Raw genomic sequence first — 27,514 nt, 5'->3', positions numbered from 1 at the left:
CGCGCGACATTCGAAACATTTCGCTCGATAGAGAAACGACGATCCATCATCACCACCATCATCATCGAGAACCCAAGACTGAGACACACTTACCGCACGCACACACACACAGACGTACTCACCTCGCACGCACCGACGTTTATTCGCGACACATGTGACCATTGTGATTATTAACCTTCTCGCACCCAGTTCTCTGGTACCGATTCGACATTTTCTCCCTTTCTCATTCTGACGCCGAGTCCGAAGCTCAAAGAACCCGTCAGTTTTTGTGATATTTATTTTGTGATATCTCTCGTGATGCCCATCACCGATCCCCATCACCAATAAACAACAACAACAATAATAGCAACGACTAAAACACCGGCCGCTGTCCCAGATCTGCCCTAAGCCCGCGAAATCATGTCCAGTTCGTTATCGTTGAGGACGACAGTTCGCTCGTCGAGGACTCGCCTGCTAGTCATCCTCCTCCTGCATCCCCTGTTAGTGTCTAGTGAAAAACTCAGTTCGAACAACATACAGAAAAGCAAATTTAACGACATGGACGTCGGTTTCTCCGAGGACTATCCCTCGATGCCGCCGTCCACGTCCCCGGGAGGCTGCAGCAGTTGCAAAAGGCGGGAAGAACTGAAACTCATGAACTTAGAGTTTATACGGGGCGAGATCCTGCGACGGATGGGGTTCAGTCAACCGCCGAACATAACGGGCAAGGTCCTGCCGCAGATCCCGGCCCATTTCCTCGCCCAGATCGAGGAGGAGCAGGGCATGCAGTCCGATCAGCCGTTTAAGAACGGCTTCACCGTGACGGAGGAGGACGACGATTTCCACGTGAAAACGCAAAAGATCCTCACCTTCGCCGAAAGCTGTAAGTACCATATAAGATTTTCAATAACAATTCAAATAACAACAAACCGGCGGATAATTAAACGGTTTACAACGGTAGAAAGTTCTTGAAAAAAAACAACCTAATAAAAACTAAGCGACAAGGTTTTTATTAAATATTTTATTTCGATTAAAAAAACAACAAAATAAGCACGGTTATTGTTAAGAGATCGAAAATAATTACAGAGGTTAAACTATCATGTTAGTTTAATAAAAATGCAGTTCTTTTATTAAGAATTCAATAACGTCACGTCCAAGTTATTTGTTTAGAAAGTTAATAAAAGTCGATGATAAATTAATTAAAGTATAACAATGAATTCTGTGTCTATTAATAACGTAGAAATATTTTGTTATAAAATTCAACAACAACAAATGTAATTATCTATTATTAACTTAAAAATCATAACATTTTAATTTATTTAATCATAATTTTCAAAATAATTATTTATTTTTTTAAATAATTTTTAATATACTGGAATTAAATGGGACTATTAAAATTGTTAAAATTTTAGTGAAATTATTTATATATTATAATAATTCTATATTATCGATTTAGTTAATTAGAAAAAGTTAAAACAATTTTTTAAAAATATTGTATCATTCAAAATTATCAGCATCATTCTAAATATAGAATAGCAAATGATAATAATAAATACCTAACATATTTAAAATATTGTTTTTACCAAAATTGTCTACATTTTAATTTTTTTTAATAAGTATAATTTTTTTCTTATTTATTCTAATAAGTTTTTAGCAAGGAATTTAAATATTTATTCTTAAACAAAACTTAAATATTATAAAGCTTAATTAATTACCTTAATTAATTTAATCATAATTTCCAAAATAATAATTTATTTGTTAAAATGATTCATTTTTAAAATACCGGAACTAATTGGGGCAATTATTTATATTTATTAGAAATTATTTATATTTTTTAATAATTTTATATTATTGAATTAGTAAATTAGATAAGTGAAAATAAGATAATAGATAAATTAGATAAAAGTATCTTCATCAGGCTAAATATAGAATAGCAAATGACAATAATTAATACCTAGCTTTTTTAAATTACCTTATATAACTGTATCATTTCTCTTCAAATTGTCTGCATTTTCTTGTTAATTCCAATATATTTCGAGTAACATATTTAATTATTTATTATCGAAAAATCTTAAATAATCAATTTTTCAAATACTGAGATTAATTAAGCCTAATTAAATTAATAAAATTATGCAAAAACTAGTTAAAAATTGTAATAATTTTGTATTGTATACATTATAGTTATTATATAACATATTAAATAATATTTAATTAGTTAATTAACAAGTTAATAATTAAAAAGTTAATAAGTTTTGCTTAATTTTGATCCTCGTAAATATAAAATAGTTTTCTCATGTAAATTCTCTACATTTTTCAATTGTTGAATAAAATGTAATGCCAGTTCTTTTCGTGTATATTATCCTATATATTTTTATCAACAAATATCAACATTTAATATTAAATTTGTTATATGTCATAATTATTAAAAATATTGTGGTTTCCTTTTAACCAGAAATTTTATATATTTATATTTTATTATTATTTCAATTAATAATGCTCAATAATAAACTATTAATAATTAATTAAAAAGGAATAATAATGATTTTAAAAGAAGTTGAAACTCAATTTGTACTGTGTGTAAGAATAGGGTATTAATGATTCAGGAAATACTTTTCTTTGTTTTTAGCACTGATTCTTTCACAGGGTTGTATGTATACGCGCGTGTATGTACTATAGATATAAAATTTTCACATGTTCATAAATAAAGCGTGATGAATCAGCTGTTATATATCAGATGCGTTCTCACATGGTGGGATTGGAGATAAATTATGTTCCTGTCAAATAACCGAATGATTGATGCGAACCTCCATTGTCACTAGTCGAGAGTGAAGGTTAGGTCTCATCTAGGTTTCAGCGATGGGTACTCGTGCAGTACTTGCGTCCGCGTAACTAGGGGACTATATCGACGCGATTTTGCACGAGTCGTCAGCGTATGTCAGAAATCAGGTGGCTGTTACCGTAGATCATGATTGATTGTGTTGTTACAATTGTGACAATCAGTTATCGGTGGTGATGGTATCAAGATTGATCAGTTTTCTTGGTGAAAAAATAAATTCGGCGTTTTCAATTAAATTCGAATAGTTTTTATTATTCAATATATATATAATTAAATATATATATATATATATATATATATATATATATATATATGGCAAGTGAATAAAATAACAAAAACATTTGTGCGAATTTTGACTTTTCCTCATTTAATCCATTGCAGGACATCGGGATGAAATAAATGAAGCATAGAAAACAGCTTAGACTGTGGAAGTGGTGTTGTTGCAAACTTGAAAACTTTTGTTGAAACAATCTCTTCACTGATCGTTCTTTGTAGAACTACATATAGTAGGTCTATATTGGCTTCAAAATCTGTTTATACCATAACCATTTTTTGTGGAGTGTTAACATTGATTATCCAAGTAACTAACAGTAACCAACTTATGCTTGACTTTGAGTATCATTTCCAAGTGTTTTAGTGTTTTCAATTATTGTTGGTAGGTAATCTATTTATTTGTATGTGAAATACACATGCACAGACTTCACAGCATTTAATTTTCTTTAAATTTCTTGATATTCTAGTTATAGATAGCTGTTTGAAATACATTTAAAGTTGTTCCATTGTTGCTACTTGTAGCAGGAATAAATATATTCCCTATATTTGGTGGTACTGGGATATTTTTGTTGGTTAACCTATTTCCAAAAATCTCTTTCAGTTTGTAAATATATAAATTCATTTTCTAATTCCTTCTGATCCATATGGAATATGTATGACATTTTTTAATCAAATGTGGCCACTATTAACTCGTTCACATTTAGGGATATCATTTGTATTCAGTAAGTACAATATTGGTCCAAAGACACTAACTTTAGACGATAACTTTATAAGTGACGACTAGAAACATAGGATGTAACTAGTTAATTGAAAAGTCCCCGGCCTACCATAGAAAAACAAATTTTTTTGGCAAAATTAGTTTTTTTTATTCAACATAATTCCCTTCAAGGGTGATACACTGATTATAACGACCCTCCAACTTTTCGATACCATTTTTGTAGTACAATTTGTCCTTCAAAATAGGCCTCAGTATCGGCGATCACCTCTTCATTCGACGAAAATTGCTTCCCAGCGAGCATTCTTTTGAGATCTGAGAACAGGAAATAGTCGCTGGGGGCCAGATCTGGTGGATGAGGAAGCAATTCGAAGCCCAATTTATAGACTGTTGCCATCGTTTTCACTTGTGACACGGTGCATTGTCTTGGTAAAACAGCACTTTCTTTACCTTCAAATGCGGTCATTTTTCGGTTATTTCGCACTTCAGACGGTCCAATAACGCTAAGTAATAGTCGGTCTTGATGGTTCTTATTTTTTCAAGGTAGTCAATGAAAATTATTCCATACGCATTCCAAAATACACGCTTTGGAGCGGGTTCATCGTGTGCAGTCCACTCGGATGGCTGTCGATTGGACTTCGGAGACAAATGATGGAACCATGTTTCATCCATTGTCACATATCGAAGGAAAAATGTGGATTTATTACGCTTCAAACCTTAACTTCTTCCTTATCTTCAAACACTGCTCCGAATCATTAAATTGTCGTTGTTTTTGGTGAAAAGTGAGCTCGCGCGGCACCCACTTTGCACGGAGCTTTCTCATAATGAAATATTCGTAAATGATATGATGTACACTTTCAGTTGATATCTTTAAAGTGTCTGCTATTTTATTCAATATCAATTTACGGTCATTCAAAATCATTTTGTCTACTGCGTTTACCGTCTTAGGCGCTCATTTCTCCACGTCTAAACATAATATGCCAATCCTCGATGGTTGATTTTCCTGGGCAGTAACCGGTAACTCGGAATCAAGCCAAGTTTTTGCTTCAACTGTATATTTTTCCTTCAAAAAGCAATATTTTATCAACACGCGAAATTTCTTTTTATCCAATTTTTTCACAATAACAAAAGTTGCTTCACTCAAAATGTTACAATTCACAAACTAATGATCCGACTGCTGTCAAATTTATACACGCACCTTCTGGGGGTTAGGGCTAACTAAAATACATATGGATTTAGTTCTACTAGCGCCATCTATGTGTCAGGCCGGGGACTTCTCAATTGACATGTCGAGTGTTAAATAATCCGCGGAAATGAAATCGATGTTTCCTGAAATTCCATTTCGCTCAACAGCAATTCTTTATCAACGATCAAGACTGGTTTCATTGACCTAATCTATACACCTTTACTGAAATGTGTCATCAACGGCTAGATTCATTTTTAAAATACTTTAATGAGAGAACATTGTAACGAGACGACCCGGCATCCTCGGATATGTCTGATCGAAGATCTGTCGAGAGAACATATCATTGGCACGGCACGTTTCAGGTCGACATCCGTCACGTCAAGACTCATTGCAAATTTCCTAAAATTAATCAGGAACAAACTGACTCATTGAGTAAAATAAATATCGGTGTGAGCGTGGGCGACTTTATTTTACCGTACGTTGTGCATTGTGAAACAATTCATTTCTGAAGCATGTATCATAGGTAACTAGATTAAAATAAAATCGAAACCACGAAAAAATATTCGTTACGAAATTCGGGACTATTCGAAGGTATATATATATATATCGATAGTATTTACATTTGGCTTGCTTGGTATAGTGATGTAAAATGGTGAATATCATATAGCAAACTAACAAAACATACACAAATAATGTGAATCACTTTTATAGGTTTTATCTATAATTTATTTTATTTTATAAATAATTCGGGGGTGACCAACTTTTCATCACATTTAAATCACTTTATAATTTTTAAGATATAAGTTCTTGAAAAAAATACATCAAAAGTGGAACTGGAAATGCTATTTAATTTCTTTAATAACTGCACTATATGACTTCGTACATATGGAAACGTTCTTATAATAAATATAATAAATATGGCTGATAATTTGATTTCAATAATTTACTTAAAAAAACAAGAAAAATAAAAAAACTGTCATCCAGAGAAATTATGAAAGAACATGGTTAATTATTAATACAATTTATTAATTCGAAATAGCTATAGATAAAGATATGTTTAGAATTAATTTTGTTGTTTTAACACTAATGGGAAGACTGGCTTTGTATGCTTCTAGCCAAAAGATCATAATCAGATATATACCCTGACAAAGATAATAATAATCAGTCTTCAGTATGGCAATCAGTCAGAACGGAATGTTATTTATCTTCGTTAGCTTCAAATAATAAAATGTGGATTTGGTGATACTGGGATATGTTTCTCAGTTGTACTTTATGTACGTACGTTGAAACTTTGTTTGCGTAAAATGATTTGTCTCTTCTTGTAAATATACTTTTTACTTACATTTTTGTCTCGTTTTCTACAAACTATATATTGTCCTCTTCTAACAGGTCAATTGAACAGTCTCCGGCCTACCATAGTAAAACAATTTTTTTGGCAAAATTATTCTTTTTATTCAATTCCCTTCAAGGATGATACACTGATTATAGCGACCCTCGAACTTTTCAATACAATTTTTGTAGTACGATTTGTCCTTTGCTTAAAAATAGGCCTCAGTTTCGGCGATCACCTCTTCATTCGAATAAAATTTCTTCCCAGCGAGCATTCTCTTGAGATCTGGGAACAGGATATAGTCGCTGGGGGCCAGATCTGGAGAATACGGTGGATGAATGGATTTTTGCCATCGTTTTCACTGACTTGTGACATGGTGCATTGTCTTGGTGAAGCCAGCACTTTCTTTTTCTTCAAATGCGGTCGTTTTTCGGAGATTCCGTCCTTCAAACGGTCCAATAACGCTATGTAATACTCGCTGTCGATGGTCCTTCATTTTTCGAGGTAGTCAATGAAAATTGTTCCATGCGCATTTCAAAATACAGACGCTATAACCTGGCCAGCCGACTGTTGCGTTTTCCTATGCTTTGGAGTGGGTTCATCGTGTGCAGTCGACTCGGATGACTGTCTATTGCACTTCGGAGTGAAATGATGGAGCCATGTTTCATCCATTGTCACATATCGACGCAAAACTATGGTTTATTAGGCTTGATCATCTTCAAATACTACCCCAAATCATCAACCTCTTTTCGGCGTCCAATGCATTCACCGTCTTCGATGCTCATTTCACCACGGCTTCACTTAGCATACCAATCCTTGATTGTCGATTTTCCTGGGACAGTGCCCGGAAACTCGGCATCAAGTCAAGGTTTTGCTTCAACTGTATTTTTTCCTTTCAAAAAGCAATATTTTATCAACACGCAAAATACCTTTTTATCCATTTTTTTCGCAATAACAAATGCTGATTCACTCAAAATGCTATAATTCACCAACTAATAATCCGACAGCTGTCAAATTTATATACGCGTCTTGAGGGCTACGGCTAACTAAAAAATATATGGATTTAATTCTAGTAGCGCCATCTATGTGTCAGGCCAGGGACTTTTCAATTGACTTGTTAAGTTATGTACGTAATTAATACATTTTGCTAGAAGACTAATGCAGCTCCATATAAGTGGTCTTGCTCTACTTTCACTTAAACCAGAAGTTCTAACCTAACTGAGGACTTTTCAATTGAACTGTTAGTTATTGACCTCCTATTTATTTCTCTCTTCACAGTGTTAGTAGTTGTAATCCTTACTATTTTTGTTCAATAATAAATTATTCGAGTACTACATATTAAAGTACGACTTCAGGTATTAAATCGAATCGAGTACATTTGTAACCAACTTCATATTGACACTAACAGTTTTTACTCTTTGTTATTTCGTCCAAATGTTAACAAATATTTCTTCAGTGCATTGCCTGAAATAATAGCGAGTAAATCGAATTTCTGGGAAGTTTTATTTTTTCCTTAAATTTGAAAAAAATATGGTTGAGGATATGGTCAATTCGTAATAACATCTGTAAATTGGCTGAAAGATTTGGAAAAGTAGGGGCTAACGATGGATGATACTTAGAATAAAACATATTGTACCGATTTTTCACAATGAAGCTTCATATTTAAAGGCCAATAAAAATGAATTCAGACTATTACAGATCGGTTTTGTCACAGATCACTTGCAGTTATTGACGAACAAACAATTCGGGCGCATAATAAATGATGAAATCTCGATGACAAATCTCTCGGCTATGGAAAAGGATTAGCGGATTATTCACTTCTATTTCATTCGACCAAACCGACATTGCAGTGGTTTATATACCATTTTTTTCCCGACACAACAACATTCAAGGTTATACAAATTCTCGAAAGCGCAACAAAACTAAAACAAGAAAAAATCGCATTACATTACGAATATAAGAGTTATAACGGCGTCGTCGTAGTAGTTGGCATGCATCCGTACCATAAAACCGAACGATCGCTATCGATATATGCCATTTTGCGTGAAAATAACAACGCTCATTATTTTATTTCCATCTTAGATCACTAGTTGTTTATAATTAGCGATGTGTGTTGTCTCCATAACGCAAAAATACTTATATAGTTCAAAGACAAAATAACAACAACATGGAATTTAAATTTGATATAGTGCCTCAGTATTTATGCTTCACCTCGGGCTATGTATTCTTAGGAACTGTCTCTAGTTTGCACCACGAGGATTTATATGTATTGTTTTGCTTTCGGTAACGTTATTTTTAAGTTCTTCAGTAAGTATTGTCGTTTGATAAGGAACATATGATTTTGTGTTTTAAAATACATCTTTTGTTCAATGTAATCTACCTGAATTTTAATGCAACAAGTTGTATTCTTACTTTTTATGCTGTAAGAAGTTGGAGGGAGCTGTAACAAGTGAACACTGTACACACGTGGACTGAAAATTCCATGGGGAAACAAAGAAAACGTGTTTTTTTTTGTTCAAAATTGACTTTATTCATCAACTTAATCTCCATAAAAAGCCACACAATTATTCTAGCGTCGCTCTATCATTTCAATACCACTTTTGTAGAACGATTTATCTCTTTCCTCAAAATAAGCCCCAGTTTCAGTGATTATCTCTGCATTCGAGCGAAATTTCTCACTGGTAAGCATTTTTTTTGAGGTCTGCGAACAGACAGTAGTCGCTGTGGGCCAAATATGGTGAATACGGTGGATGTGGGAGCAATTGGTGTAGTTTTGTCTTTGTTTTGATAGGCTTGTGATACGGTGCGTTGTCTTGATGAAACCAAATTTTATTATTTGTTATATGTGGTCGTTTCGTTCGGCCTTCAAAAGCTCCAATAACGTTATTTTATATTCACTCTTTTTGGTATTTCCCCTCTCAAGATAGTCGATGAATATTAACACCACGCACATCGTAAAATACCGAGGCCATAACCCTTGCAGCCAGTTGTTATGCTTTCGGGTGTTTTGGGCTAGGTTCATCAGTTGCTATCCACTTAGATGACGATTTCAGAGTGAAGTGAAGGATCCATGTTTCATCAACTGTCACATATCGGAGCAAAAATTTCGGTTTGTTACGTTTAAACATGGCTAAATACTGCTCAGAATCATCAACAGGTTTTTGTTTTTGGTCCACCACTTTGAACAGAAGTTTCTTATAATCAAATGCTCAAGCAATATGAAACGAACACATTCTCTCGATATATCTACGATAATAACACTTTTCAAGCCATTGCTTGACTTGAACGGTATTTTTCATATGTTCCATCAAGAATCAGTGTAAAATTAAAACTGAAAATAGTTTTTGATTCATCGTTTTGAAAATAAGAGAAGTAGCGTCATTATTGGCACAATATCTTACAAACTTATGAGTAGAATATCATGAAATTTTAAGAGCTTTCTATTGAAAGTAATAAAGCTAGCGCCATCTATATGTCAGGCCCTGGGCTTATCAGCATATTTGTTATATGTTACAAAAATTCTTTTTCATTTCGACAATTTCATTCATTGGTTTTTGAGGACTTTTAAGCTTTAAGAGTGAATTCGTTGTCTTGATGATGAATAATGACTATTTTCTTCTCTAGAACAATTTGGGCGATATATTTCATATTGAAATATTTATTATGACGTATAATATTGAAGAAATGATATTTTGTGGATATCACTAAATGGATATCACTGTTTATAATGTAGTATTTGTGTTCGGAATCTTTAGATGGTCATAGTTTTACTCTGGATATCCTTTAACGTTTATGGCCAAAGCCCAAGTGCTATATAACAATATGTTTCTATACAGTAGACTATAGACTTTATCAATATATTTTTCCTTATTTTAAATATTGTTATCTGAAGATATATCAAGTTTAAGTTGAAGTAGCTTTTGTTTTGCAAGTATGTACTTCCTCCCACTTTAGCCTTGATCTAGATGAAGACTAGAATATTTAGTTCCTGTCTGGGAATAAATTATTAATAAATAAAATGCAATACTAGCCCACAAGGCAAGTATCTATTATTTCTGATCTTTATAATATATTTTCATATTTATAAAATCACACAAATTGTTTTGTTTAAGTGATTGCAAGAAATTACTAACCCGAATGAATAATTAACTAATTTATATGTAAATTTATTAAGCATTGTTGCATTTATATTATATTAACCAGAAATAAGATATTTTTTGTGGGAATTTGATATTACTTTCGCCAGTTTTTCACCGATGATAACATTAGATGTCGTCAATGCTTACGTAATGTTTATGTATTTATGAAACAATAAGAATTATTAAGTATGAGTAACGCATTTTTTGGAAATTCTACGCATACTAATTAAGCGACCGAAACGTTAAGATTATAGAGGAATTTGCATCGTTATAATCAAGATTCCTTCAACAGTTGTCGTTCTTGAATTCTATTTTTAGTCGATGGATCGACTGCAACTGACCTATAACATTGTTATGAAATCATATCTTCCTGATTATATCTCACATTTTATGATCGGTATCAGAAGTAATCGATATTTTTGTTAAAAAATAAATTATTCTTGATTTACTGGCGATAGTTCGAGACCACCACTACTTCAACAAGACGTAGTGTATGATTGGTTCGTTATGCTCATGTGCATATCGGTAATCTGCCTTTGTTTATGCTTAGTATTTTCTTTTTCTATGGTTATGCTTTTATTTATTTGTTTATTTTTTTTATAAGAATTTGTTTTAATATATAATTCTATCAACTTCAGAATAAAAAAAAAACTCTGGTTGAAGTTGAGTTGAAATTACATCCATATTCATATATTGACTCCAATAGGTATGTGTCAGTGTACTATATATTACTGGTACAAAATTTAAATAAACTAATATTAAAATATGAACAAGAATAAATATATATTGTTGGTTATTGAAAATAGTATATGTAAGTTGGAGTATGCAAAATAAATAGATTCTATTAAAGAACAATGTAAATTTACAGGAGAAGATACAAGGTACATTTAGAGCACTTATGTGCTCTAGAATCAAATAAGATAAAATAAAAAATAACGATTCACTAACGAAATAATAAATTCAGTATATACAGAGGTTGAGTTGCACTTTTGACATAGGTCTTTTAAAACAGTTGACACCAAAACAGAAATACTGCCTTTATAACATGTCTGTTACATTTTTTCTATCAGTTTATTTATTTGTTAACAAAAAATGTGATTAATCTTTTCCGTACAATCATTTCTTATTGGTAGTTAATCAAATGATTTACTGAACTGAACATATATAGGGTTCTGCCAAAGAATATTATTTGTTTGAAAATTTATTTTGTAATGTTATTTAGTTACAAATCGGTTATTTCAATACTAGCAAATAGTTAATTTAGACTATTGGAAACCACTACAAAAAAAAGTATTACCTGGTCTATTCCATTGATCGATTCGGTTAGACTTATTAAAAAAAAAAAGATGGTCAAAATAAGGATGATTAACTTGGTTTTGTTCATGTTTAAACGGAGAATATGTTTAAAAAAATTGTTTAAAAGAGAATTTATTGAGAAAAAAGTGGTTATAGGTCAATTGAAAAGTCCCCGGCCTACCATAGTAAAACACATTTTTTGGCAATATTAGTTTTTTATTCAACATAATTCCTTTTGAGCGTGATACTGACCCTCCAACTTTTCGATACCATTTTTGTAGTACGACTTGACCTTTGCTTCAAAATAGGCCTCAGTTCATCACCTCTTCATTCTACGAAAATTTCTTCCCAGCGAGCATTCTTTTAAGATGTAAGAACAGGAAATAGTCGCTGGGTACAGATCTGGAGAATACGGTGGATGAGGAAGCAATTCTTGGGCTTCGAGTTGGGCCCAATTCATGGATTTTTGCCGTCGCTTTCACTGACTTGTGACACGGTGTATTGTCTTGGTGCAGTAGCACTTTCTTTTTCTTTAAATGCGACCCTTTTTCGGCGATTGCGCTCTTCAGACGGTCCAATAACGCTATGTAATAGTTGCTGTTGATGGTCCTTCATTTTTCTAGGTGCTCAATGAAAATTATTCCATGCGCATCCCAAAATACAGACGCCATAACCTTGCCAGCAGACTGTTGCGTTTTTCTACGCTTTGGAGCGCGTTAATCGTGTGCAGTCGTTGTTTTTGGTCAAAAGTGAGCTCGCGCGGCATCCACTTTGCACAGAACTTTCTCATACCCAAATATTCGCGAATAATATGATCTACACGTTTATTTGATATCTTTAGAGTGTCTGCTATTTCATTCAGAATTAATTTACGGTCACTAAAAATCATTTTGTGGATTTTTTAAATGTTTTCGTCGGTAACAACCTCTTTTGAGCGTCCACTGCGTTCACCGTCTTCGGTGCGTCTAAACTTAGCATACCAATCTTTGATGGTTGATTTTCCTGGGGCAGTGTCTGGAAACTCGGTATCAAGCCACGTTTTTGCATCAATTGTGTTCTTTCCCTTCAAAAACCAATATTTTATCAACACGTGAAATTCCTTTTTATCAATTTTTTTCACAATAACAAAAGTTGCTTCACTTAAAATGTTATAATTAACAAACTAATGGTCCGACAGCTGTCACATTTATACACGCATCTTTTGAGGGTTAGTGTTAACTAAAAATCATATGGATTTAATTATGGTAGCGCCATCTATGTGTCAGGCCGGGAACTTTTCAATTGACCTGTTACAATACGAGTATATCAAAATATTTTCAATTATTTTTACAATATTTCCCCATTTTTCTTGTAAAATGATATGGATTTTCGTACTTCTTCGGCGTTTTGAAACCGTGTGGTAGCCTAGACATATTCCGTCGACCTTAGCAAGCGTTAACCAAAAGGCGCTATGCTTGGTGAGTATGCTGAGTGCGGCAGATCTTTTCATTAGATGTGCACCAGTCTATCTAGGTCAGCTATTGCAAGGTCAACTTAAGTATTGTTATGCAGCTTTTGTAAATCGCAGACGCTTTGATCTTTTTTGGGACCATACCTCATTCAATTTGTTCAGATTTTCAAATCTAACAACATGAATGCCGGAAATGTTCGAATGTTCCTTGATTAGTGTCTGTATACAATGAATAATATAATAATTATAAATGGCAAAATACATTATTTAAAGTAGAAACATGTAAAGACGATGGAATTTAACATTTTGTTTACATTGATCTTCGCATTTTCGCAAAATTCACACAAGCATAAATAAGTTACATATTAAAAAATCACGGACTCATAGTTGTACACCAAGTACTATAACGTGTCTTTAGAAATGTTTATATAAACAGACGTTATCGTTACTATAGTATATAGTATAATGATCCAACAACATAAAGAAACAATGTATGCCGATACAATTTTGGACTTTTATCGGTATTTTGGTAACACTTGACCCACTAATTGTTTTTCAATTTCTAATCTTAATGTTCTTGTTGGGGAAAACAATCAATTGGGAAAACACGGCTAGGGAAACTGGATGGAGCGGACTCAACCCGACCGGGTTAAATTCTGAACGATAAATTACCAGTTCAGTTCGCCACCGGACCGGGTAGTACCGATGATCGTGACAACAACAGAAATAATCACATAATCGTTTTTACCGAGATAAGACTAAAACATCTGTTCCCAATAAATGTAGGTCACTAAAAATTGAAGTATATATCTTTTTTTTTCACGCATTTCAGCGCCTAGCAACACGATTGGATTGATTATGTAATTACGGTGTTATTCTTTCATTGCCAATTTTTTTTAAGTAGATTTTTCTCAGGTAAATTGCAAAATTATGGGTAAGGTTGATACATTATTTTTAATTTGTAATTTCCCATATGCTAATGAGGTATCGACTATCAGATTACAATTTATAATAAATTTACTTTCAAAAATTCGTCATTACATGATTAGATTCTTAAGAAATCAGCTGAAAAGTTTTCAGTTTATTATTCAACCGACTAGAACAATATTATATATTTTTACTGGGTTATTAGTTTGATATGTCTTTGATGGTATCGTTTGATCATAAGTGTGTTGATGAGATGATTTTGTTTGTTTATTTATTATATAATCAGAGTTGCTCTAGATGATGCTTTAGTCCAATGAAAAAGTGATTATTATTGGGTGAATAAGTGAATTATTTTTGGTTTATTATATATTATATATTATATTTATATGCTTACGTTGTAACTAGTAATACAGCGAATATTCATCATTTTGGTTGGTTTTTATAAAAATAGACACTATTAAATGGGTTTTAATATTAGAATTTCCTTTCCTGTAAAATCAAAAAGTAGTTTTTATTTCATGGTTGGCTTTCGATTCTCTTTCCTTATATATTTATCAATATAGGTCATTTTTTCTCACCACCTGTCACAACATAATGATTATATAAATGCGATTTATTGTGTAGAATGCTGTAATTTACTATTTACCGATCCGAATGTTTATGTTTGGAGAAATGGTGCCAATTATATTACTCATTTTATTTTGATGATGATTCAGTCTCTATCGCCAACTATTTATCTTGTAATATGTATTCAAAATATCATGTATATACTTTAAAATCGTATGTTTGTGTAAGATTGAATTGTATGCATATAATTAAACGTATAAGTGTAAAATTGATCAAGGCTCCGCCGGCTTGTAGTATCTTAAATTTGGATGGTATAAATATGGAGACTCTCATCTCTCATCAAAATGTAATTGTATTATACCTATGTTTAATTAAATAAGATCATTCAGTTGAGATTTTAATCAAACAAAGAAGTTATCTTCATTATTTTGTTAGAAAACTATATCAATTAAAAATAGCTAATAAAAATATCCGCTGCGGGCTTGGTTGGCGCTGTGGTAAAGGCGACAGGACGATCCTCCTACTGTTGCGATAGTCGCGGGTTCGAATCTTGTTGGGGCATGGTCGTAAATTTATGTTTGTTATATTAATTATTATATATATAGTAATATTGTTTTTTTGTGATGAAAAGCATCCCGGATGTCTTCAGGGATGCTTTCTAAGTTGGTCACTCGCCAATCGGTAGGCTTAATGCCGAGGACCGTGGTTCGGAGCCCACGTTAAATAGTAGGTACAGTTTAGATAAACTCTCGTTGGTAAAAGGAGACTTTAAAATATATTTAAAAAATATTCGTTACAATGGTATGGGAGTTTATATTATTTGAGTTACAATAAAATTAATTTCAAATTGCCTTGTAGTTTTTTAAAGTTTGAGTACGAATACAACTATGTTACTATACGCCAATAACCTATATAGGAAGTCAATTTTATGGCAATGTAAAGTTAAGTCAATTTCGATTTGAACAAAAATTATTACATTAGATGGACATATATTATTTTATATTTATTTGACGCCCCCTAACTATATTCATTATATTCTTGTGTTCTTCTGTTAATTTCTTCATCGTGTTGATCAAACATTACTTCTTCCGGTTAAGTAAAACTTAATTATTTATCTAAAAGTCGAGGCTATCCTCAAAAAAATAGAGAATTTCATTTAATTGGATAGTTATAATAACTACCTCTTTGCATAGTAATAATTTTTAGCACCAAAATGTATTAATTATTAATTCTCAATCCTATTGTATGTTTGTTTATTTGTGACCACCAAATCCTTTAAAATGAATTTACTGTGCTAGAATATATTTAAATAAATTTAAAGTATTATTTATAGCTTGTGTTTTATATGAAGCTTCACTTAATGTTTAGTTTCGAATAACAACTTCTTTTAGTATTATATTAATATTAATGTCCTTTAAAGTTAATTCACGGTCTTGGTGTATATTAAAACTTAAATAAACTGTATGGTTCTTCCACCAGTGCCCTAGTAAGTGAATTTTGTATTACATCGAACTCTATTTAATGCATCAGTTGGAAAGCCATTCTTGTTAATATTGTAATGATGCTCTTTAAAATTAATTCATGATTAACAGTAAGCATCAAGTGTTTAACAAAAATCTATTAAATTCTAATTCTGAATCAATCAATATATTATCCGAATATCCTTTAAAATATCCTTTAATTCACGATGCAACAATATATTGAAAATCAAACAGCGCCTCAGACTTTCCATTCGTTTAACTGCTAGTCCCAAATCGGCCGCGGGTTACGAAACGAATTTGCGAAACGGTTACGCGTAGCGAAACTATCTACATATCTCGAGATCACGCACACGTGTCCGTTAAAAATTCACACAGACGGTCTCAAGAAAACAAGGTAATTATGAGACAATTTGGCACGAGTTTTCGCTGGAGTCTTGGTCTGGGATACGCATTCTGATATTGACTCCCTGCTCTAGCAATCATAGATCAAGGTCGAGTCACAACGGTAGTTCATAGCTGGTGGGATTAGAATTAGAAAAACATCAAGGAACAAAAAAAAACACTATCGCCATGTACATGACCTGAAATGAAAATTTAGTTGGATTAGTTGAGGAGGAAAATGAGCTGGAGGCTGTACCGTACATCATTCATTAATCTTCATCAACTCCATTCACATTTTTGCAGTTATAGCTGTGCCAGGGCTGCTTCTGTTTTAAAAAACAGCAGACAACATAAATGTGTTTGTACATTATAACTCTGAAATTGTTTTCAGGGCACTGGCGTTTTTTAAAATTTAAACATAGGTTTCATTGGTGCTAGTACCCTACACGGCAACATTTTTTGCATATAGCAGTTACAGAAAGGACGACATATTGCTCAGTACCTTCATATAATTTAAAATAAATAAACTCTTATTGATTAGCAGTCTACAAAGTTACTGTTACTAAATTATTAATATATTACTAACATATTACCTATACAAGCTTATTGTCTCCTGCTAATTTTCTCTAATATGTAACAAAATGTATGTAAACTGAACGAAGAATAATAATCACTACATAGTATAAAACAAAGTCGCCTTTTCTGTCCCTATATCCCTATGTGTGCTTAAATGTTTAAAACTACGCAAAGGATTTTGATGCGGTTTTTTTCAATAGATAGAGTGATTCAAGAGGAAGGTTTATATGTATAATACATGCATAATATACTAAGGCAACATTGCTAATTTTAGAGGTTTCTAACGTGATGTCGTAAATTAACCTATTTTTTTAGGCTTATTTAGCAATTAGCAAAAACGCTGCCTAACCCTACGAGTTAGATCAAATTAATGTACTACAGTATTGTACACCATAAAAAGGTCTACAAAAAAGTCCGCGATGGTATATGTTTATCTTTTAGGGATAACCCACATTAACCATTTTTATTGTTTACTTTTTACGTGAGAAAATGGCTTATTTACGAAGCTATTTTAAGCAATACGGCATTAATCCTTATCGAATTAAGTACCTTAAATACAGTGTGCAATTAATATAGATCAATATGGTTCCTTACGGCATGTAAATTAAACAAATATTTTCGGAGATATTACAAATTTAAAATTTGCGTTTAAAAATGTGTAATGTAATAAAAATTGTATGAATTTAGATATTCCAAAGATAGCAGGAAATCTTCATTGTAAGTATAGGGGAAGAGGAGTTGTTTTACTCCAAATTTAATGCGTGCAGGCCAAGGGCAGTAATGAATGAACCAAAAATACTGGATCGATTTTAATCATGTTTTCATTGAGTGACATAGGCATATATATTTTATGCCCGTGCAAAGTCGGAGAGGGCCGCTATGTTTGTATATACAACGTTCATATTTTTTCTGTAGTGTATTTAATTTAGTATCAGCATTGCACCCGTGCGAAGCCGGAGCGGGTCGCTAGTATAAACATAAAATTAACAAAAATAATACCAAGTAACGACGATTTTTCAATAGAAAGGTATGGGCACTAGGCACTGAAATAATAGGCAGGAATACAGGAAATTCGGAATATATGAGAATACACAAAAGTATGGTATCGGTGAACATTAGTGTACACACGAGACCAAATTAATATTTTTAGATGTTGCTCAACATTTCGATAAAGTTTAGCATGAGAGTTTATAGAGTTTCCATTCGTGTAACTGCTAGTGCCTAATCGGCCGCGAGTTACGAAACGAAATTGCGAAACCATCTACATTTCTTGAGATCACGCACACGCGTCCTCAAAAAAATTCACACAGACGGTCCCAAAACATCAAGATAATTGTGAGACAATTAACCCACCAGTTTTCGCTGGAGTTTTGGTCTGGGATACGCATTCCGATATCGACAGCCTTGACTCTCTACTCTAGCAAACGTCGATCAAGGTCGAGTCACAACGGTAGTTCACAGCTGGTGCCATTAGAATTAGAACAACACCCGAGACCAAAAAAAGAAAAAAACAAGATCGCCACGACCTGAAATGAAAATCCGTTCGGATCAGTTCAGGAGAAAAATGAGCTGGAACCGGTGGTACCGTACACACGAGACCAATTAACGGAGGCGAATAATTAGGATGGATAAACTGTGTCAGTGCCTACTGTCGGTGGATTGGAACGAGCGCGTCCACAATAAGAAAAAATCGTAGTATTAGTAAGCATGCTAGTCTAGGCCAATTCAATTCATTAATGATAAGTGTCTAGCACGATGTCTGATTGTAAGGCTTTATTTTCGGATTTACCCATAAGCGGTGCGTCAATTTTTTCCTCTGCCTGAGTTACGGCGGTTGCCGACTAACGATGATAAATAATTTTTTCATTCGGTTTGTGGTCAATTTAAACCGTACTCGATAAACAAATAAATTATATAGCAATATAAATGGCATTGACATTGCTCTCCCATATACACGTGAAGCTCCGTAAATATAGAGGCAGACAGAGAAGGAGTTATGTCGATGTCAGATGCGTTGATATGTCGGTGTATAAAGTGTATAAAATCGAATTTTCGCCATCATTGCAGTGTTATTGGGATTTTTTTTGGGAATTTTGATCTGGATACATATTCAATTGAATGTAATTCAAATTAGGTTATTTAATATACATATTTTTAGATATATTAATACATTTATATATATATATATATATATATATATATATATATATATATATATATATATTTAGAGTATAACATAGGGTATTAGCATTACTAAAATATATAAATTATGTAATAATATGAATTATATTATTCTTGCTTTTTCATATACGTGTGAAACTATGTAAATATAGAGGCAGACAGAGAAGGAGCTGTATCGATATCAGGTGCTTTGATGTACTGCTGTATAAAATCATATCTTTTCCATTATTTCTGTGTTATAGGGATTTGTTTTAGGAATCTTGATCTTGAAAAATGTCCAATTGATTATAATGTATTTTAAATACGTTAATGTAGGTATCTTTAGTTTCAATACACTTATGTCCGTATGTTGGTTATAATTAGTGTTGGGAACTATCGACTGAAACCGACTATCAACTGTTTAGTAACTGACTACTTTTTAGTATCGGCTATTTCAGTTGCTATTTTCGGTCGGACTGATTTTGTTACTATTTACTATCGACTGTCGTGTACTTTTAGTTACTATTTTTGGTTCTACTAGGTTCATTCGATTGATTTTTAACGTTCTGGCTCTGTCGTCCTAGCCGCGGCCTTGACAAAAATGTGCCCAATATGTGCTTACATAGATTTATATATATATATATATATATATATATATATATATATATATATATATATATATATATATATATATATATATATATATATATATATATATATACATATAGTTTAATGATTTTTTATTAGTTTTTTTGTAAATAATAATATATTGTATATTAATATAACAGCCTTTTGGAACGATATATTTCAAGATTGTTGTTGATTGTTGAGATTGAGATGTAATATGGCAAAAAGATTAAAATTATGAATGATAAATAGTAAAATATTTACTTTATATAAAAAAACTCTAGTAGTTATTGTGCGATCATTTTTAATTATGTCATGAATTAACATATTAACATTCCATAAAGCACTTGTGGGATATTATTTCCTTCCATAAAAATATTCCGTTCCTTTTTACAGATCCACAGAATATTCAAATATAAAAATAATTCTACTTCCTTTAAAATGAAATTATTAATTGCATGTTAATAGAATTCAGTAATTTTTTTCCTTTTCTTTTTTAAAGTTAGTACGTGAAGGAATATGTACATCTCCGTCCTTTCCTCTCTCACAATTTATACAGGAAAGGGTTCGTACATCTTCTGAGATCACGAATTGAATAAAACAGTCGAACAGTGCGTTTGATAGTTTTTTGTCTATTGACTATTTCGACTGTTTTCAGTCGATACTTCCCAATGCTAGTTATAATACAAATCAGATATTCTAATGTGCAAATTTTTAAATATATAAATACATTTCTGTATGTGTTTTGGGTATAACATAGGGTATAAAACAAATCAGTTATATGACAATATGAATGACATTAGCGTTGCTCTTTCATATAACGTGAAACTCTGTAAATATAGAGGCAGACTGAAAGGGAGCTTTGTCGATATTCTGATAATGTTTTTATGCACTGATGTATAAAATAATATTTTTTCCATTATTGCTGTGTTATTGTAATTTATTTTGGAAATCTTCATCCTGAAAAATGTCCAACTGATTATAATGCAAATCAAATACGTCAATGTAGGTATCTTTAGTTTTACTATAATTTGCTACCGTATGTTGAAAGTTACAGAAGAATTATTTTTTCTCGAGAAATATCTATTCGATTTTAACGAGATCTTGAGAATATCATTATATAAGCATATTTCTTAAACATGTTTTTATACAAACTATTATAGGCCCTGAAAATTGAACATATTTTCACAATTATTTTCCATTATGTTTTAATAAAATTTTGATGCTTAAGTGGATATATTTTTGGGTATATAAACACGTTTTGTATTTCTATTAGGGATTTAAAATAACCCGGACGCGTTAAGTTAACTGGAATTGTAATACACTACCATATTCTTAAAAGAAAAAACCATAAATGTTTTTTAAAAATGCATTAAAAAAAAAAACAAAATTGACAGTAACTTTTTTCAGGGTATGAATTGTTTTCCCCAGAATCAGTTTTTTTAATATCACTCTTAAGTATTTTATGCATTATGCAAGCCATTTAAAATACGAACATATCTTACATAGGTACATATATATATATATATATATATATATATATATATATATATATATGTACCTATGTAAATATCCGTTGGTAGATAGCCATACTATTTGAACAAAACACCGAAATATAATTAGCTACTTCACGTTTCCAGTCCTTACATACCATTTTGTTACTTGAGCTCGATGAAAATACGTTTACTTTATTATTATTAGCATTAAAAATTGTGCTTAACTCAATTAATTATTTACCCGATCGCACGCCCGTGTTCACCTGTTGATACGTCCAGCGCTGATGCTCGACAATTACTAATCAAAATGTGAGGACCTCAACAAATATACCTAATATTCAGATAAACCTCTATTTTTTCTCGTGCTAATATTTTTACATGATACCGTAAAAGCAGGAAATATATTTAGAAAAAATGTATTAATATTAATGTTAGTGAATGTCCAATTTTAACAATACATTTATTTCTTTAGTCTTTATTGATGTATTATCATGATATCAATGTGTGAACTTTTTTAATTTTGATATTATCCGTTATGATTTTAGAATAACCGAATAATTAGTTTATTATAATTATATTTTATATTTCCTGGATTAATTACCATTATCGTCATTTTGGTATTTAAAAACGTGGAAAGTAGCGAGTAAATTAAAGGACTGCAATTCGGGTGTGGTACTGCTTGGTTTCCCATAGTGTTCGTCTCGGTCACGGTCATTCATTAACATGAATACGAATTGCTTTTAGCCGATTATTAGTCGCTTTTAGTCGGTCTATTTTGCATCGATGGTTCATGCAGTGGCTCGTAATGAAACGTGGAGAGCCAATATTCGCACGGCCTTGAACGTCTTCGGCTCTATCTTGTTTCTGTTTACATCGACTACTTACCGGGACCATTCAATAAGTCTTTAAAAAATCCAAGTACCATCCAAAATGATCGGGACTTTTAGTAATATTCATGGAGAGCGAGAATGAATAAATTCATTTAGATTCTAAACAGTGGGCTAGTTCAGTTTTTATCCTATTTTTTCTCTCTAATTCTCTGGGTTCTCCTTCTTTATGAGCGCATCTTTGATTTATTTCTATTCGTTATTGTTTTTATTTGTCTTCTTTTGCTCCTGTGTACTTCACCAGTTTTCATTATTCTTCTTCGCATGATTTCATTCATATTGATGATTGAAAAGGTGAAGGAAGCCGAATTGGATGAAATATGTAACAATTATATTCTTGTACATGCGACTGTTTATAATTGGGTATATACGTTTATGAGGAAATATGCATATCCCAATCTTTTGGGATTTTTTTATGCTTTTTCATCATAATTCTGAAGTGCTTTTGAAGAGCTTACAACCAAGCATAATTATGGCTAAAATGCAGTTATGCGACTATAGGCCAAAGATAAAAAACAACTAAAGCACAAATTATCTGATTACATTATTAATAAATTAATCAGATTTAGCTCTTTTTTGTTTCTAAACTTTAAAAAGGCCCGATAGGCAATGGGTCAAGTTAAAAGAGAGGACCATATGGATATCTATTTTGATAATCTTAATTTTTCGGTGGCCTTAGCCATATAGAGGACCAAAATATATTAAAAATATATCTATAATACATTTTTTTATGTTCCTAAGGCTTTTCGTTCGTTTCGAATCTGCTTTTTCACTTGATTTCAATTTCATCTCTTTGTTATTCACACGATATAAAAACAAAGCTTCATAATATAATTGTACTTAAAAAACAGTTGTTTATTTTTGCTTTTACTCAAAATGACTACTCGCATTTTCTGCGGTAAAACAATCACTTGATAGTGCTACTAAAGGAAACAGAAATTGCCTTTTCCCAGTACTATCTATGCCTAATATCTAGGTTATTTGTCAAAAATATTGGAAATTGTATCAAAATATATGAATTCATTCAAGGTATCAAGTGTCATACAGTGAATATTTTGATCACACTTAATCATATCAGGTACGTATTGCACATTGGTGGATGCGCACATTATTTTCATCAATATCAACACATAATGTTCTAATATGTTCACTTGATGATTTTAAACTATCGATTTTATAATTCTTTAGTGTTTTGCACTTGCTGACCGTTGGCTAATATGAAATAAATCAACTACCACTATTCTGCCTTATTTAAATTCTTGTAACATTCATATTAATACGGTCTTTTAAAACTTCTACAATACCACAAAATATTCTTGTGTCTATTTATAGTTCTTCATATTTTATGATGTACATCTAGTCAAAATAGATGGAAATAAATTAAATTACACCTTTTCCTTCAAGAAACATATAAATAAAATTATTGAAAATTTATGTAATTTTATGTAATGTCATAACCTAATATGTCAATTGAAAAGTCCCCGGCCTACCATAGTAAAATACATTTTTTTTGTAAAATTAGCTATTTTTATTCAACAAAATTCCCTTCAAGGGTCATACACTGATTATAGCGACCCTCCAATTTTTCGAAATCATTTTTGCAGTACGATTTGTCCTTTGCTTCAAAATAGGCCTCAGTTCCGTCCATCACCTCTTCATTCGACGAAAATTTCTTCCCAGCGAGCATTCTTTTGAGATCTGAGAACAGGAAATAGTCGCTGGGGGCCAGATCTGAAGAATACGGTGGATAAGGAAGCAATTCGAAGATAAATTTATGGAGTTTTGACACAGTGCATTGCCTTGGTGAAGCAGCACTTTCTTGAAATGCGGCCGTTGTTCGGCGATTCCGTCCTTCAAACGGTCCAATAACGCTATGTAATACTGTTTCAAGGTAGTCAATGAAAATTATTCCATTCGCGTCCCAAATACAGACGCCACAACCTTGCCAGCCGACTGTTGAAGCCACGCTTTGAAGCGGGTTCATCGTATGTAGTCCACTCATCAGTCCATGAATTAGTAACTCGTCGTTGTTTTTGGTCAAAAGTGAGCTCGCGCGGCACCCACTTTGCACATAGCTTTCTCATACCCAAATATTCGTGAATGATATGATGTACACGTTCAGTTGATATCCTTAGAGAATCTGGTATTTCATTCAGTTTCAATTTACGGTCATTCAAAATCATTTTGTAGATTTTTTTATGTTTTCGTCGATAACAACCTTTTTTTTGGGCGTCCATTGCGTTCACCATCTTCGGTGCTCATTTCACCACGACCAAACTTGGCATACCAATGCTTGATGGTTGATCTTCCTGAGGTAGTGTCCGGAAATTCGGCATCAAGCCAAGGTTTTGCTTAGACTGTATTTTTTCCCCTCAAAAAGCAATATTTTGCCAACACGCGAAATTATTTTGTATCCATTTTTTCACAATACCAAAAGTTGCTTCACTCAAAATGCTATCATTCACAAACTAATGTTCCGACAGCTGCCAAATTTATACACGCATCTTTTGAGGCGTGTGGCTAACTAATCAAAAAAACGCCATATATGTATCAGGCCGGGGACTTTTCAATTGACCGGTTGGTTTCGAGCTGCTTTATTAGGAAAGGCCCATTTTCCCATGTTATGTATATTCACATTATTAAATCATCTTTCTCACGAAATGTCTCAACATAAACGCGATTTATATTTGATTAAAACGATGTCACAGCGGTAATAAATGTTTTATAATTTTATATTGTTATAGGAAGACCACGAAATGATTACCAGGACAACTAAATAGGGTTAAAATGATTTTTTGCGTCGTCTCATCCCTGTGAATATGATATGGGTCCACTATCACAATCTAGTATCAAACCTAGAGCCTGCAGAGTGAAGTGAAACTGGTACTTCGCCTCCGAAGCGAGCTAGGGCTTAATATATGAGGAAAAATTTGATTTATAAATGCAAAAATCTATTTTTCTTATACAACACGAATATATACAATGCTAATGCACATTTTTAATACTGTTTCGTAAAAAATAATCGTTCATATCGGTTCAAATTAATTGAGAATCAGAATCGAATAAAAATTACCCGAGGGCATGTCGAAATTAACAATAGTTATACATCAAGCAAGCGCCACCACATCTATTAATATTTCGACCGCAGCTATTAGATTTACGTGACTAGATAAAGAAAGATACAGATGTCCTTTAAGCCTCGCGCTCGGTTGTAGAATTGAATTTTTGCCTCGGCAACCGGTGCTAATAAAAGCCTTAAACCGACGAAAAATTTGCAAATGAAATGGTCTTTACGAAAGGTGGCAGGCATTTAAGTGCTGTTGTTATTTTTTGTATGTGTGGAAGTCGCACCTTTTCGCTGCATGTGATTATGATACTTTTAGGATGCAATACACACGATTTTTTTATCAATTTTATTTGCTCTTCCGCTGTTTCTTTGACCATTCACTTTTGTTCAGCGAAGAACAGAATATTAATACGGGTGTTGAACACTCATTAAAATCATCAAAGTTATGCAACAAGTAAACAAACTGAATGTGGATTAAGTGAATTTTTCCCTTAATAATCAAACAACCTGCAAATTTAATCTGTTAAATGATGGAATACAATGATAATCGGCGCGAATTTTGAAAATGTATTCACTTTTATTGAGAATATTTGGAATAATACAAATCAATCAAAGTGTACTCCTTCATTTGCTACAACTTTCTACATCTTTCTGGTAACATGGCGACACAAGCCAAATCATGCTTCATCGATCTGGCCAAGTGAAAATCAAAGGGCGGTATATCTGGTTAATATGCTGGGTTAGCGGACAAGTTTTGCAACGCAACGTGTCATACCTGAGAATACTTTTGTGCCTGTTACTAGCTATTATCAGTCGTTTTTGCAACAATAAGTCATTTAGTTTGTTGAATTTCACGTGGGTGGACATCTGCAATGACACTTTCACTAGGTATTTGCAGTTTGTCATACGCTACATGTTGGTGATCTTATCAAATGCACAGTGAAATTTTATACCTATTATAAATATCCGGCTTCAGTGTCGATAGATGACTCTCCTGAACAGACCCAAGAATATTTATTTATGCTTGATTGTCGCATTATATCGTTTGTCATTTTGTGTAGTCACCATTTTTCGTTATCAACTGCCTCATATAAAGTGTTTATAAGTTTCTTGACATTTTAAGCTGTTTTCTGAACTTTTTTGGATCTTCTGATCATTGATACCAAAATAACTACTTTTAAATCATTAAGACCAAAGCCTACAATTAGGATATGATGGAACAGCATCACCATCGGCTTCCAAAAGGGTTTGATGGACTTCGAGAGCAGATTTCTTGAAAAATTGGGATAATATAAAATTACAGGGCTTAAATTAACATGACGGGTTAATGTAATGTGATAAAATCCCTTTATTTTTCATCAATACAAACAAAAATGGACAGCGATCAGTTAATTTATTCTCTATATGCAATTTTATTAAGTCGTGTCAGGGTATATTTAAAAATTACAATGAAAAAAAAAGGGAAATCGTACAGTTAGAAGCTTATTTCTAAACAAGACTTAATACCTATGGAAATTCAAATCGAATTGGAAATTATCTTATGTGATTCTGGTACTTTAAAGCCAATATCGTTAGAAATCATCACAAATATTCGATGTTCTAATACATAAAAATATCGTAGATCAATTTCATGATAATTAGCAAAGAGAAGTTTTAAGAATCTTAGGTATTTAGAAGAATTAGGTATAGTAAGGAATATTTTAAGTAATATGTGTTTTAAATATCTATGTGTACTATAGTTTAGATATTACTTAAAATAATTTGTCCAAGTAATGAAGTGGAACTGATATTTCGACTTCAAAACGTCAGCCTAAAAATTATCAAAGAGAATGCTAGTATGATTATTTCATAGATAAAATGAGTAAAACAATGTACAAACTGTATACGAGGATCACAAAATGTCGTTGTGAAAATCACTAAATTAAAGTACGATTTCTTTCAATATTCAGCTTATTCTCCAGATTTAGCTACTCCTAAGTCTTGACTCTCCTTACATCTCAGTGATTACGAAATATATTTTTTGGGAAAATTAACAAATGTTCTGAGGAATGACGTAATCTCTGCAACTATACATCAATTTTTAGATTTACCATTACAATTTTTATAAAATGAGAAGATATTTGTGAGTTGAAAATTAAAAA

At 32.4% G+C, this 27,514-nt stretch overlaps 1 protein-coding gene across 1 annotated transcript in view; it reads left to right on the top strand.

Annotated features, from left to right (window-relative positions):
• The first annotated feature begins 250 nt into the window (after nucleotides 1-250).
• Nucleotides 251-27,514, top strand: part of myo (growth/differentiation factor myoglianin) — a 79,181-nt gene continuing 51,917 nt past the window's right edge. Inside the window, exon 1 of the mRNA XM_076400099.1 lies at nucleotides 251-862. Within this exon, the coding sequence (XP_076256214.1) occupies nucleotides 400-862 (463 nt within the window). The 5' untranslated portion in view covers nucleotides 251-399. The remainder of the gene's footprint in view (nucleotides 863-27,514) is intronic.

This window comes from Rhynchophorus ferrugineus, unplaced genomic scaffold (assembly GCF_030347505.1).
Source record: "Rhynchophorus ferrugineus isolate W39M unplaced genomic scaffold, kcgeb_rfMv2 rfM3, whole genome shotgun sequence".
NCBI lineage: Eukaryota > Metazoa > Arthropoda > Insecta > Coleoptera > Curculionidae > Rhynchophorus > Rhynchophorus ferrugineus.
This window is presented reverse-complemented; position numbering and strand designations above follow the sequence as displayed.